Below are 14700 nucleotides of genomic sequence, written 5' to 3'. Positions count from 1 at the left end.
TGAGTTTCACTTTTTATTTGTAAAAAGGAGATCACAAAACCCACCTAGGAGGGTCATTGTGAACTTAAAATGAGCTGAAATGTGTAAAACGTTGGGCACACTACCTATAAACATTTATTAGGAAAGGTGGCATGTAATTAGGCTATGTTATTTGGTTAGTATTATTGAGAAATAAATAAATTCCTGGGGTATAAATGCTTGCATTCACATCTTGACACTAGGTAAGGAGTTGGCGGGGCCCCGCCCCCCCCCCCCCTGGGTATGGCGCACATATTGGCTCACATATAGGGCTTTGTACTGACTCGGGTGTAGAATCACCATGAAGTATAACCCCAGAAAACCAAACTCGGAGAGGCTGACCCATAAAGATGTTTGCACTCAGCATGGTGTCTGGCACATAGTAGGCAGTCAAAAAGTATTGGCGAATGCATTTATGAATGAAGAGCTCTTGCTGAGAATGGTAAAAGACTGAACATCTATAACCATCTGTGGATGGGTGTATTATTCAACCCTCTTAGTGTTGCAAGTGACGGAAACACATTCAAACCAGCCTAAGCCAAAAACTTAAAATAAATTCTAAAAGTTTACAAATGGAGGGGGAGAATTTGTTGGCTCAGAAACTGACAAGTCCAGAAGTCTGCTTCAGGCATGGTTGGATCCAGGGACAAAAGAGATGTATTGAGTAGTCTGCTCTCCTCTTCTTCCCTGTATTAGCCTCATACCCAGGCAGGTGTTCTCCGTGTGGTGGTCCTGAGAGCCCCCTCCGGGCTTCTACCCTCTATGTATCCAACAATTCACCCAGAAAAGAGGGAGCTCCCTTCCCAAACAGTGCTAACACGAGTCTTAACTGGACTCTAAGTCAGCCAGCCAGAGTCACGGGATCATCCTTGTGCAGTCAGCACTGCTCAGGGCCTGTGAGTAGGGAAGAGATAATTTCCCAAAGGAAAAACAGGGTGCTGTTCCCAGCAGAAGGGAGACTGGTTGCTAGGCAGGCACAGACCATTGCTGCCCCCTGGACCGAGTGGAGTCAGGTGACTGGGTGAGAGAGAGAAGGACGCATGCCACCTGGAGGACATAAGGAGGTGGCCACCCAGAGCTGTGCTGGGTCCGGGCGGGACCGAGGCCAGTGAGGATTTAAGGAGGCTGGGATCTGTACCAAGATGTCAGGCCAAGCGGCCAGGTGGTAGACTGATTCAGAAAATGGCCCTGCTTCTCCACCTGTCCTGAATCCACACCCTCCGCAACGTGACTTAGCATCATCTCTCGTCAAGCGTGGAGCCTATTTTCCCTCCCTAGAACGTGGGCTGGCCTTTGTCACTTGACATAGACTGCGCGGGGTGGTGGGGTGGCAGTTCTGAGCTTAGGCCTCAAGGGGCCTTCTGTGACTCTGGTTCCCTTGGACCCCTGCCTCCACCACATGAACGGTCCTGGCTATTTAGCTGGGGGATGAGAGGCCATGCGAAGCCATCCCAGCTGTCCCAGCCACAGCCCCCGACACAGGAGGGAGCCCTGCATGGCTAGTAAAGCTGTCTAGCTGACTCACAGATGACTGTCCACACGTGAGTGAGTCCACTGAGCCCGGCTCAGGTCAGAACTGCCCAGGTGACCCGCAGACTCATGAGCAGTAGATGGCTGCTGTTTTAAGCCACTGAGATTTGGGACTGTCTGTTACACGGCATTGTGTGGCAAAGTAGGTTCCCGATACAAGGCATTTAGAGAGAAAACAGAGCTAGTGCTTGGCTTGCCAACCCGTGCCCCCCGGCACGGGGCTGGATTTACTTTGGGGATCACGTCTGCTTACAGCCTGGTGGAGTCTATCGTGTCTGTGGATCTCACACAGGGATTTTAAGTGTCTGACATGTTTCTCAGGGACATGGGCCTTGGTAATTCCTGGAATTATCTAGCTTGAGCTGCTGGGGACCAATGTGCACCACTAGGCACATCCGAACCTCTCTCCCTACCCCCGCTGAATTGCACGCTTCGATTTAGCCATTTTTACACGGTGGCTGTGCGTGGAGAACAAGCACAGAACATACGTGGCTTCAAAGAGCAGTCTGTGGGAGACTGGGAGGAACGGAATGGGTCCCAAATCCCATCCGAGAGCAACATTAGCCATTTGGTTGTAGGGAGAGAAAAAGAATCCAAGAGACAGGTTTAAAGTGCATTTCGGACTTCTCTGGAAGAAAGTTAAGGAAAGAGGAATCTGCCTGATGCCGGAAACTGCCCACTGGAGCAACGAAAGGATGAAAGAAGTTAACACATCTTCCCACCCACAGCATCCCTGTCCCTAGGATCCAGGAAACTGTCTCCTCTCCTCCCATCCTCACGAGGGCCTCCAGGCACACACGGGAAACAGCCTCTGGGGGCCCCGGCATGTCCCACTGTGTCGTCCACCGCTACACCTGCTCTGCTCACGTGACCTCTTCCAGGGAACGTCACTGCCACCCAGCCAGGCAATCGGCCACCAAATCCCGCTCACCCAGAACCGAAACAGCTCTCTGTCCTCCCCGCCCCCACCTTGGCCACGCCATCCCCTTCTCAGACGCCCCACTTCAAACTCGCCACTTCCAAACCGGACTCAAATTTGTCTGCCGGATAAAAACCCTCCGTTCTACCCTCTGACGAGGCCTTCCTAAGCCAGTTCTCTCCCTTATCCCTGCCCAGCATCTCTCCTGCCTGCCCTGCTGGGCTGCAGCCAACTGAAGTTTTTCCGGCTTCCGAGACCCAGGCTCCCAGGTCCCTGCACCTGGGGGTGTCTTTCCTCCCTGCCTTCTTCCGAGCGGTCCCAGGAGGCCGGGGCTGGGTGAGGGACCACAGGCCTATCGTGCCCTTTGGCATGGCATGTTCAAGGGCATCTGTCACCTTCTCTGGGGTCCAGGGTGTGTGTTTTGCAAGGGTGTCCCTTCAGCCCACTGGGAGCAGACTTGGAAAGAAGGTTCCGACGTCCTCGCTTGGGGCAGAGTGTGCTCTGGCCGAGCTCTGAGGGGCAGATGGCAGACACTGCCCCAGACTGGGGGCCACCTCACAATCCACTTGCTGGTCACGGCCCCCACCCCCACCCACAAACCCTTCCCCGGGACCAGACCAGAGTCCTGAGGGTGCGTACAGCCGGCGGCTGCTTCGAAGGCCCCTCGGAGCCAGGAGGGGCAAAGCCAGGCCCCCCATTATGAGCACGCCTGCGGGCAGCCATGTTTCACGCTCCTCGGGGAGTTGGCGCCTCCGCTCTGCCCCATGTCCCAGTGCTTGTTTGGAGCGGGGGCCGAGTCCCACAGAGGGAAGCCTGGATGACCCTGAACCTTCCCGGCACCCAGAGCCCGACAGCTGAGGTAGCTGGAGATGCGGGGAGGCCGGGCCCCACCTCCCGCACCCAGGCCACTCGGGGCTGCTCCAGGCCACTGGGCTGGGCCTTGGGCAAGATGAGCTCCGGAGGTCACCAGGCCAGGGGCGAAACCATCCCTGAGCTGCGTGGGCCGTCCCCAGCTTCCAAGTCACTGAGTGCTCGCTGGGGAGGAAGGGGCACATGGGGAGGGGCTGGTCAGTGGTCCAGGGACCCTTGACTCCCCGCCCTGCCTCATCTCCCCACCCAGGGAGCCAGGGAAGGGACCTACTGGCCCCATGGGGGTCCTGTCACATTTGCGGGGAGCCCTTTCCCAATCTGGGCTTCATGGAGGCCTCATCTGACCTCCAGAGGGACTTCTAAGAGGCCTCTTCGGCCTCTCATCACAGCTCACCTCAAACTTGCTCATGAACTCTGCAAAGATGCCGAAGAAGGCCTCAGAGGTGGTGGCTTTGGAATCCTCACCGAAGAAGGCCAGCGCCCTGCCCAGCTCCTCGGTGGCCTCCCGCTGGAGCGCGTCCAGGGCCCGCAGCACCGGCTGGGCCGTCTCTAGGAAGGACTGATTGCCCCGTTAAGGAAACTGCCAGGCATCCTCAGGTTCTCGGGCAGTGACCCCAGGCTGAGCCTAGCTGCTACATGCCCTGTGCTCAGCCAGGAGCCATGCTTGTTTGGGGGGCTCCAGTCCCTTTGCACACTGCCCTCTCAGCTGGCCCTGAAGCCCACCACAGCCAGTCAGCCTCGCGGCCTTCCACTTGTCTTCTCTGTAGGGTAGCCCTGTCTCCCCGGTGGGCTCTTCTCAGATGCCGTGACCCCTTCCTCCCCAAACACCCGCTGATAGTATCTTCCTGTCACTCTCTAGGCTTTGATCTCTCTCTCTCTCTCTTTTTTTTTCTGTAGCATTTGCCGCTATCTGTACTCTGTGGCAATGTCCCCCTCTCCTGACTGCCTGTGACTTAAATCTGGGCTCTATGGCCCAGAAGGACAGATGGGGCGAGGCAGTGGCTTTTGGACAGTCAAAAGAACTCCTCTTCAGTTATGCAGACTTGGTGTACGTGCTTGGATTCTAAATCACCAGGATGGACCCTCTGCCAGGGCCCCGGATCCCAGTGGCCACTGGGGCTACAGTGGGGCTCCCTATCCTGGTGCTGGGACCGGCTGCTCAGAGGATACTGTCATGACCACAGCAAACTTGTCCTCACTGGAGGGGGGCGTGCTCTGGCAAGCAGCCTGTATCTCACTGATGGTGCCATGGAGGTCAGCTAGGTCACTGGTCAGGGCCCGTTGATTCACTGTAGGGAAGGGAACAGAGCCTCACGAGCACCGGCCTCCCAGCCCAGGACAGTGGCACCCCACCCATGCACTCAGCCTACCTTTGGCAGCCAGGGGCACAGTGGGCAGGTCCTGAGCAAAGCCAAGGAGTTCTGGGAAGTGCTGGCTCAGCGATTTGGCAAGAATGTGCAGGAAGGTAGATTTCCCATCCACAGTCTTCGTGGAGTTCAGCTGCAAGTGATGCCCAGCAGACATACTCTTCAAGGACCCCATCAGACACCTGATCACACAGGGCTGGGTACCCCTGGCCCCATGTCTCCTGGACTGTGACAGCAATTCCTGGCCCTTGACACCCAGCTACTCCAAAGTTGCCAGTATTTCTTCCTCTGAAGCTCTGCTGGGATGCCCACAGGCCTCCTCAGGAGTTTGGAGGTTTCCTGGCCCAGATCTTTGAGACATCCTTCCAGCCCCCCAGGAACCAGGCCCACAGCCATCGGCTAGAGAAGGCCACCAGGTTTCCTGTCCTTGGCAGTGAGGCCTTGTCAGCAAATATAACCCCAGATTTTCTGACCCCTGGGTGACGGTGGTGGGACACCATTCACATGTCTTCCTTCTTTGTGATTTTCTGGAACCATATGTGGCCCTCCTGGGCTTCAGACTTCCTAAAACATTCATATCTACAAATGGAGTTTTTCTTCTTCTCTTTTAAAACAGTCAAAGGTACCATGGGGAAAGGTCCCAGAAACAGTGGGAAGACCAGGTATTCAAGCTGTCCTTTCTCAGATCCTAGATCTTATAGGCGTAGGACGGCCTGACAGTGGTGGTGGTATTAAGGACACAGAAGCTACCAGGTGAGATTCTCTCCTTCCTCTTGGAGTCTTCCCTCCCTGTCCCCCCACCCTCCATTTTTCCAGATCCCGAGGCTTGGCTTGGAAAAGGTCCCCCATCCATCCTTTACTGCAATTACATTCTGGCCTGCTGGCAGCCAGCTTTTCCTCCTGGGAGAAGGGCGCTCCTTGGCCATGACATTCTCTCCTCCCCTCTGCCACAACTTGGGTTGGGCCTGGCCTCCCCAGCCTCCATACGGTAGGGCAAGCTCATACATTACTGCCAACTGGTCCCCTCACCTCCGTCAGGAAGTTGATCTTGAAGCCCGTGGTCTTGTTAGTTTTGGGCTGTCCATCGTTGAGATAGTTGCCCATGGCCAACACAAACTGTGGAAAGAAAGGTGGGCAGGTCCTGCCCAGGTGCTCACCCCGCACCCCAGACCGCTATCAGGATGGGCCTCCAGACTGGAAGCCCCAAGGGGCAGGTGGAGTGATCGGAGAGTGGGTGCGCCCTGACCTCCAGGATCTTGGCGAGCTTCCGGCTGTTCTTGAGCTCAAGGGAGGCTTGGCGCAAGCACTCCAGGCTGCCCCGGATCTCTTCTGTCTTCTCCTGTAGGGTGGCCTGGAAGTGGAGACTGCGCAAGCGGGTTTTGTATTCCGGAACCGACAGCATCTGTCACGAAGTCAACGCCAGGATTGCACCCATCCCACCAGGGGCCCCACCGCCCCACCGCAGCCTGGGGTGGGGGTCAGCTGGCTGCCCGGCATTCCCCTCATGAAAAATAAGCACAATCCCAAAATGAGCACACAAAAATAAGCACAATCCCATCTACCTTGAACCCCGGGTGGGAACTGGCCATTAAAGGTGTAAAACTGGGACTCAGAGGCGCGAGCGCAGTGGCGGTAGGGGAGCGGGACCCACGCAGCCCCGGTCACAGCGTGAGCCCCGATGGAAGCGGCCGAGGCCGCCGGGCAGCACCCCCCCCCCCCGACCCCGGGCGGCGGTCACGGCCGCAGCACCTGCAGGACGAACTGATCGGGCTCGCTGAGGCGGCCGGGCGCCTCGCGGAAGGCCTGGTAGCGCTGCTCCTCGTCGGCGTCGGGCGCGAAGAGCAGCAGCTGCGCCAGGTGTGCGGGCTCCAGGCGCCGGGGCTCCATGCTCATGAGCACCTGCCGCAGCTCCGCGGGGCTCAGCTTCAGGTGCGCCAGCAGGATGGCTGCGGGCCGGGCCGCGAGCGTGAGCCGGGGGCGGGGCCGGGCGGAGGGTGGGCGGGGCGCCTAAGTTCCCCGGGGCTACCGGGTGGAGCCTGGGCGGGGCAAGGAACTGGGCGGGGCAGGAGCCGGCCCGGAGAGGCAGAGGGTTCTTCCCAAGGCCGAATAAAGGCGAGGACATGGTTCTCGAAGACTTAGACCTAGATTCGGGTGGGGTCTGTGGGCGTGGTGCCAAAATGAGGGAGGAGACCCCGTGAGGGAGAGTAGAGGATGCGGCTGGAGGCGGGGCCATAACCCGGAAGCCGAGGCCTGTAGAGGTGGGGCCAACGAGGGGGCGGGGCCAATGAGGGTGGAGCCCAGCGCGGCACCTGCGCCGGGGTGGGTTCCTTGACCTAGGAGGGGGCCTTCACCCAGCCGGTGTCGGACCCCCACGGACTAATGTGTCATCCACCCCCGCGGATCCAAAGCTCTGCGGCCCAGGGACGGGGCCGCCTCCTGTCCCCCATAAGCCCTGGGACTCCCCGAACCCCTCACAGGTGTTGTAGGCCTTCTTGTGAGACAGGATCTCCACCACTTCTTTCTTCCTGAAGGGTTCGGGCCCGGGCAACGGCTCTGGAAGGGAAAGTGGTTTAACGGGAGGACACTAGGCTGGTGGGACGGCCCAGGAGGGGTGTGGCCGCACCCAATGGCGAGACACCCCTTGACAGGGCCGTGACTGAATCAGCTCCAGGTGTCCACAGTTCCTTCATTCCTCAGTCTCCCACTCAGGTGTAACATACTCAGCATGCGTGGTGGGTGCCCCTCCCCTCCCCGCCCCTCCCCGCCCCCCCCCCCCCCCCGCCGGGGCCCTTGGGACTGAGCTGCCCAAGTAAGGTGAACCAACCACCTCTTCACCTTGAAGATGCTTCCTGGATGGACAAAGGCCTTTGTCTTCCATCCTGCAACCACCTGTCACACATGATACCCCTGGCTGCCTGGAACCCCACCCAACAATCCTATAGGGAGATACCCAGAGAGGGGAGAGGGGACAAAGAGACTAGAAGGGACATCTAGTCTCCTAGATATGGATGCCTCCTGGTCACCTGATTCTGGCTCTGTGACTTTAAGCATATTATCTAGCCTCTCTGTGCTTCTTTATCAAGAAGCCAGGGTGGTCACAGTCCCTGTCTCATAGGGTCATCACGGGATTGATTTAGAAACAAGGGTGTCTGGCATTTGGGAAGCATGCAATAAATGCCAGCTATTACGGTCATCTCCACTTTGAGACAGGAGAACTGAGGCTCTGCGAAGTTAAATAACTCAGGGACACGGTAAGCAAATGGCAGTCGGTGCAGGCCTCTGGGACTCTAAGCCCCGGGATGCCACAAAAGGCAGCAGGTGGACTTCCAGAGAGGGCTTGTGGAGGGTTCCCCCAGGGCCCTCGGGCCACTCACTAGCAGGTTTCTGGGTGCCGAAGTGGAGCTCCAGATCGAGGTATTTTACCATATCACTCAGCTTATCATAATCAGAATCTTCCCCGAGCTGCAAGGCAGAGGGCGTCACAGTGAGGCCCTACCCTGGCAACCGCACTGCCACCACCCACCCCACCCACCCTCTAAGGGATGCCCTGGGAGCTACTGAAGGGAGAGCCCTCGTCAGGCCCTGGGGTACACGTGGGGGCCAGAGGAGACTGCGGGAGACACAAACTCGTCCAGGTTATCAGGCGGTGGGCCGCTGCCTCCTCAAGTCCATCGCATACGTACACCTGCAATACTCCCCCTGCAGAAGCCAGCAAGCTGCACTGGGGCAGGCGGATGAAGGGACTGCAAAGGGGCCGCAGCCAACCGAGGGGGCTTAAGGAGGTGGCCAAGAGCTCTGGCCTTGCTTGGGGGTGTACTTTGCAGGGGGTGCGCTCACCAGAGCTGTCCTGGGTTCACGATGCTAGTAAACGGAAGCGGGAAATGCCAGGGGCTACAAACTGGACAGGGGCTTGTCTTCAATACTGCTGCCCAGGCCACCTACCCCTGGTGCAGGGCACCCCCAGGCCTCAGGTCACCTACCTGACCCCAGATGGTGCCTTCCGAGTTCTCCACCTGCTCCCACCGTAGGCGCTTGACGCTCATGTGGCTGGTCTCACTTCGGCGGTGGCCCAGGCCCCGGGACAGCATGGGGGGTGCACAGGGCACCGGTGGGGGCAGGGGTGGCGGGGGCGGTGGAGGGACTGGGTGGCTGAGTTGGGTGAGGGGCTTGACCATTGTCTGAGCAGGGCCCCGAGGACCATCGGGGATGCGGGAGCTGGGCTTAGGGTCATGGAAGGGCAGAGGTGGCGGAGGCGGGGGGCTGAGCGGGGGGGGGGGGATGTGGTCGGAGACGGAGGAGTAGGTCAGGGAGCTGCCTTCCTCACTGCTGCTGATGCACTCGCTAGCGCTGCTCCGTTCGTTGGTCACAAAGCTGCCCTGGTCATCGTGGAAGCTCATCTGCCAGGGCGGAGCAAGGTGAGGGAGAGTGGGATAGCCTGGGGCAGGGGGTGGGATAGCCTGGGGACAAGGATAGGACAGTCTGGGAAAAGGAACGGGGTAACCCGAGATAAGGTATATGGGGTGGCCTTGAGTGGGGGGGTGTCATAGCTTGAGTCAAAGGGTGGGATAGCTCAAGCCAGGGGGTGGGGTAGCCTGGGACAGATTCTGGGATGGACCGGGGCAGGGAGGGGAGTAGCCTGGGGCAGATTCCCAAGGGCAACAGGCTTCTTGCGGGAGCCCAGGGATATTGTTTCCCCTTCCAGACCCCCATGGCACACCTGGACCCCTCGCCCTCCACACCTGCTTGCACGCTCACCTCCTCATAGTCATTCTCAGGGCTCAGGAAATCATCCACGACAGTGACCCGGGGGCCCAGCTGCTCACTGAGCACATCCAGGAAGCGGTCAGTATCCCGGCTGCGCATGGGGCGGGAGAAGGTGAAGAGCTTCCTGCGGCTGGGTGGGCGGGCAGGGTCCGGACTTGGGGGGCTGTCGGAGCGGATGGGCCCGGGGTCTGGCTGTGGGGAGGGCGCCCTGCTGCTGTCCAGGCTGGCGTAGGGGTGAGACTCAGAGCTGCTGGGGGAGGCCAGGCCCCCTGAGCACAGTGGGTAGTAGCAGGGGGAGGGCAGGAGCCGCTCGCTGGGCCACGAGACGCTGGACAGGGTCCTGGGCCCTGGGGTGGGGGATAAGGTGTAAGGTCTCTTCAGTCAGCACCTGGGTCCCAGGTGCAGGCTGGAGGGGAGGGGCCCGGGGCAGGGTGGCTCTGTGTCCCTGGGTACCTTCCTTTCCCTCTCTGGACACAGCACAAGAAGACCCTGGATGCCCCTGCCTCCCCAGGCCCTTCCCTAAGGGAAATCAAAGGTCAGAGTAGATGAGGGGGAACAGTACTTAGCCCCAGGACAGGCCAGACCCCAGCTCATCTTGGTCCCACCTAGGACTGACCGAACACAATTCAAAGGGGAGATGGGCCTTCTCCGGGCCCGAGACCAAGGATCATGAGGCACCTCCCGCACCCGACAGGCCCTTGGCTGACAGGAACACTGCCCTGGTGTCCTGCCTTCTGAACTGCAGAGAAACTAGCTTCTCAGTTGGGCCATTCACAGAGCAATGCGTGCACTTAATAGCCACATGCTAACTCAGGGCTCCTTAGGGGAAAGACCTGGGCTCTTCTAAATCTATAGGAGGGGTAAGGGTTGGAGGGGACCTGGGAAGACCCTGCATCAACCCTAACCTTGATGGACCTTTGCCATGGAGGCCACTGAGGTTCCCCACAACTCAGTCATGGAGCCATGCAACAAAGGGGAGGCTCGAAGGATGTGCCTCAGATGGGGAAAACACCCAGACAGACAGCCCAGTGGACAGAAGCTAGTGCTGCCTTCAGGAACCCCAGCCGGCTGAGCCCCTACCTGCTGCACCTGCCGGGCTGGGCACTGGCGGGGAGGCACGGGATCTGGACGTGGTCCCCACCTTCCCTTTGAAACTGCTGCTCAGTCGGGACTCGAGCTCCGCATAGACGGCTGACATCTTTGGGGAGAGGAGGCCAGGGTGAGTCCAACCCACCCTCCCCTCCCATGTGAGGCCCTCACATGGCCTCAGAGGCCAGGCCTGGGTGGTCTGGGAGGCAGGGATCTGCCCCAGCCCCAGGAGCTACCTATTCCCAGCAGCCAAGTGAACCACCAGGAGGGTGGTGAGGTCTCACCATCTTCGGATTGGGGGTCTCAGGGAGGGACGTGCCGTCGCCTGCCTGGCGCTCGCCTGGGATTAGAGGAAGAGGCATCTCGGGACAGTCACCGGGACCTGCTGGGGGAATCGGGGAGGGTGGAGTCCACCGTGGAGACATCCAGTGACCCTTCTGAGCTCTAAGGCTCAGGTTCCAGCCCAGGCCCAGTGGGCAGCCATGGAGAAAGAACTAGCAAGCCCTGCAGACCCCCGAGAGCCATGGCTCAGCCCCGCTCAACCCGTTCTCCGGGATCTCTCGTCTCACCAACCCCATTTTGCAGGTGGGAAAACGGAGCCCTGTTCCTCACACCCAGTCCCGCCTTCCCGTCCAGAGCCTCACCGCAACTGAGGCTGGCCTCCAGGCCCTGGGACCGGAGACTGCGGCGGCACATGGAGGAGGCCCTCAGGGAGCTGCGTCGCTGGGGCTCCAGCACCGGCTCGGGCTCAGGCTCGGGCTCAGGCTCCAGGTCCAGCTCGGGCTCTGGCTCTGCTGTGGGACATGAACAGGAGACGGGCCCCCTGTCCTCTCAGCCCAGGGGCCTCCCAGGAGGGGTGAAGGCAGCAGCTGTGTGCACCGATCTGTGACCCCAGGCTCTGCTTAGCAAGTGGAGAGAGACTGTACACCTACTGCTCAGCCTATGCTCCGAGCCTCTTGCTAAAACCCTCGAGCCTCTCCCAGCAAATTGTGGGTCCCCAGGACTACGGATGGTGGGCACACAAGGGCCAGCACACAGGTCTGCAGGCTGTGACCTAGCAGGTGCAGAGTATGTAGAGCATGGGCACAGGGTTTGGCCTAAATGATGGGTGCGGCTTTATGGCCACATGGGGGACACTGTAAGAGATGGGCAGCTGTGGGAAGCTGAGGCCACACATCATCCGGCAGGCCCTAGTGTGTGTCCGTGTGCATCGAGGCGCACCAGCCAGGTGTGACCTGACTGTGTGCTCACTCTCCAGCTCTGTAAACAGCAACCACACGAATTTCCTGGTCTGTGCCACATTTCTTGAGGTGCAATGCACGGCCACTGAGGTCACTCCCATGTTGTGGGTGAGAAGCCTGGGCTTCCGGGCGGACAGGCAGGGTGTCTAAAGTCTGAGATAAGACTGCAGATGTTACTTAAGGGTGAAGCTGAGGGGCACCTGGGTCGCTCAGTCGGTAAAGCGTCCGACTTTGGCTCAGGTCACGGTCTTGGGATTTGTGAGTTCGAGCCCCACGTCGGGCTCTGTGCTGACGTTCAGAGCCTGGAGCCTGTTTCGGATTCTGTGTCTCCCTCTCTCTCTGTGCCTCCCCTGTTCAAGCGCTCTCTCTCTCTCAAAAGCAAATAAACATTAAAAAAGAAATAATAATAATAAAAAAGGTCAAGCTGGCAAGGCGCATCCGCGGGGCCAAGTGTGCGACCAGCCCGGGTGTGTCGGGCACGTGTCTGCATGACACAGGGTTGCATCCGTGTGTGGAAGAGGCCCAGGTAGGCTGCGATCTGAGAACAGGTGTCTGGCTCTTTGTGGGCGGGGCAGCGGGAGAGGCTGCTTACCTGTCACGGCCGTGTAGCCCAGGAAACACGCGATTTTCTCCCGGCACAGCTCCTGCTCCTCGTAAGTCAGCAGCTGGTGGATGAACTGCCAAAGGACTTGCTTGGCAGGTGTGTCCAGCACAGGGTAGACGTCCACGATGAGGGTGTCAATGTTCCTGGGGGAGGGTGCGGGAGCAAGGGCTTCATTACTCAGGGGCTCACCATAGGGGGAGCGAGAGACGGACAAGGTGGGGGGCACTTCCAGGCCACAGAACCCTGCGGAGACAGGGAAGGGAGGAAGGCAGGCCAGGCGATCGGCCACCCTGATTCAAATCCTGACTCTGCCACTTACCAGCCAAGTGACCTTTCTCAAGTTACTTAATTTCTCGGTGCCTCAGTTTCCTTATCTGTAAAATGGGGATAAAAATAGCATCTATCTCATAGAGTCACTGTGAAGGGGTAAACACATAGAGTGTACTGGGGAGGCTGACTCACTACATCAGGGATTGGCAAATGATGGCCCGCAGGCCAAATTCTGGACCCCCTTCTGTGTCTGTAAAGGAAGTTTTATTGGAACACAGCCATGACTCTTTGTTTATATATTGTCTACGGTCTACGGCTGTTTTTTTTTTTTTATTTTTAAAAAATGTTTATTCATTTTTAAGAGACAGAGTGCGAGCAGAGGAGAAGCAGAGAGGGAGACACAGAATCAGAAACAGGCTCCAGGCTCTGAGCTGTCAGCACAGGGGCCGACGCGGGGCTCAAACTCATGAGATCATGACCTGAGCTGAAATCAGGAGTCGGACGCTGAGCTGACGGAGCCACCCGGGCGCCCCTAAAATAGTAATTTAAAAACTCAAAATAAAAAGATGTCACTTTCTGGCTGAAAGACTGCAGGTATGAGTGACAGCGGCGCTCTGGGAAAATATTTGGTATTACTTAGTCACACTAGGTACACAAGGGGCGCCTGTATGGCTCAGTCAATTCAGCATCCGACTCTTGATTTCAGCTCAGGTCATGATCCCAGGATTGTGGGATCGAGCCCCACACTGGGCTTTGCACTGGGAGTGGAGCCTGCTTAAGATTCTCTCTCTCTCCCTCTCTCTCTGTCCCTCTCCCACTCTCCCTCTCAAAATAAATAAATAATTTTTAAAAAGGTAAGCAAATACCTTAAGAGCCAGCAATTCTGCTCTGAGACGTAAATTTCAAACGAACTGTGCACAGCTCCGTGGGCAAATGTGCAGGACGGTGTTCACCAATGCTCCTGTGATGGAACACAGTGGTGGCAAGGCGGGGTCTGTCACTGGCAGGTAAATACCTCAGACACGGCTGGCGGGGGAGGTGATCTACAAGAATCTGGCTGCAGTTATAAACCATGTATTCCATGTCCGCGGAACAACATGGACAGATCTAAACACAGAGCACTTGGTGGAAGAAAGTCACACAAGGAATGTGCAAAGAATAGCACAATCATGATGCGGAACAAAAAGATACATCATATGTGGGGCGCCTGGCTGGCTCAGTCAGAAGAGCATGTGACTCTTGATCTTGGGGTCATGAGTTCGAGCCCCACGTTGGGTGTAGAGGTTACTTAAATAAAACTTAAAAAAAAAAAACACATCATATGAAACAGCAATGCCTACACTTGAGGAACACATCAGACAAAAGGATGCCCGTTAAATTCATCAGACTGGTGCCTTGGCAGGGGAGGGATGTGGGAGAGGGAGTGGAGCTCAAAGGCAATGAAAGGTGGAGACAAGCCCAGCATCCAGATAGACAACATGTGGTCTGTCCACAAAATGGAATGTTATTTGGCTACGAAGAAGGAAGGAAATAGATACCGTAGCTTGGATGGACTTGGAAAACACGATGCTGGGCGAAAGAAGCCAGACGTGAAAGCCCACATGCTGTGGGCTCCTATTCATGTGGGAGTCCGGAACAGGGAAAGCCACAGAGACACTGAAGCAGATTCGTGGTTGTTTGAGGGGTGGGGGGAGGGCAGAGGAGGAGGGGGTGACAGTGAAGAGGTGTGGGGTTTCGTTCTGAGGTGATGAAAACGTTCTCAAACTGAGCGTGGTCACGGATGCACCGATGTGTGCATTAAAAATCAGTGCCTCGTACCCTTCAGTGAGTACATTGTGATGGTGTGTGAGTTATATCTCAACAATGCTGTTTAAAACAAAAAAAAAAAAAGAAAAGGGCACGGACAGGTGAGGGGTTTGCATGGGCCGTGACAATGACCCTATGGACTGAAGTTACAAAAAGGAAGACACCGACCTAAGCACCCGCTCCCCCCTGCCCCATGACCGCCGGCCGGCTGGTGGCGAGCGC

At 57.8% G+C, this 14700-nt stretch overlaps 1 protein-coding gene across 9 annotated transcripts in view; it reads right to left on the bottom strand.

The window, feature by feature from the left end:
- Positions 1-14700, bottom strand: part of GRID2IP (Grid2 interacting protein) — a 60086-nt gene continuing 45386 nt past the window's right edge. For 2 of the 9 annotated variants that reach the window (XM_040455833.1, XM_040455835.1), the window contains 15 exons: positions 12391-12545; positions 11202-11351; positions 10842-10939; positions 10549-10666; positions 9460-9815; positions 8685-9101; positions 8079-8166; positions 7180-7257; positions 6454-6650; positions 5951-6106; positions 5734-5820; positions 4708-4837; positions 4508-4626; positions 3732-3896; positions 1-3502 (listed from right to left, as the gene is read on the bottom strand). In XM_040455833.1, the coding sequence (XP_040311767.1) occupies positions 3431-3502; positions 3732-3896; positions 4508-4626; positions 4708-4837; positions 5734-5820; positions 5951-6106; positions 6454-6650; positions 7180-7257; positions 8079-8166; positions 8685-9101; positions 9460-9815; positions 10549-10666; positions 10842-10939; positions 11202-11351; positions 12391-12545 (2386 nt within the window). In that variant the 3' untranslated portion in view covers positions 1-3430. Of the gene's footprint in view, positions 3503-3731; positions 3897-4507; positions 4627-4707; positions 4838-5733; positions 5821-5950; positions 6107-6453; positions 6651-7179; positions 7258-7539; positions 7594-8078; positions 8167-8684; positions 9162-9459; positions 9816-10548; positions 10667-10841; positions 10943-11201; positions 11352-12390; positions 12546-14700 lie in introns of all 9 variants that reach the window. The other 7 variants (XM_040455834.1, XM_040455836.1, XM_040455826.1 and 4 more) reach the window with 6 other exon arrangements.

This window comes from Herpailurus yagouaroundi, unplaced genomic scaffold (genome assembly GCF_014898765.1).
Source record: "Herpailurus yagouaroundi ecotype Mexico unplaced genomic scaffold, PumYag 216, whole genome shotgun sequence".
Taxonomy (NCBI): Eukaryota; Metazoa; Chordata; class Mammalia; order Carnivora; family Felidae; genus Herpailurus; species Herpailurus yagouaroundi.
The sequence above is the reverse complement of the archived record's forward strand: the minus strand, read 5'-3'. Positions and strand labels throughout refer to the sequence as shown.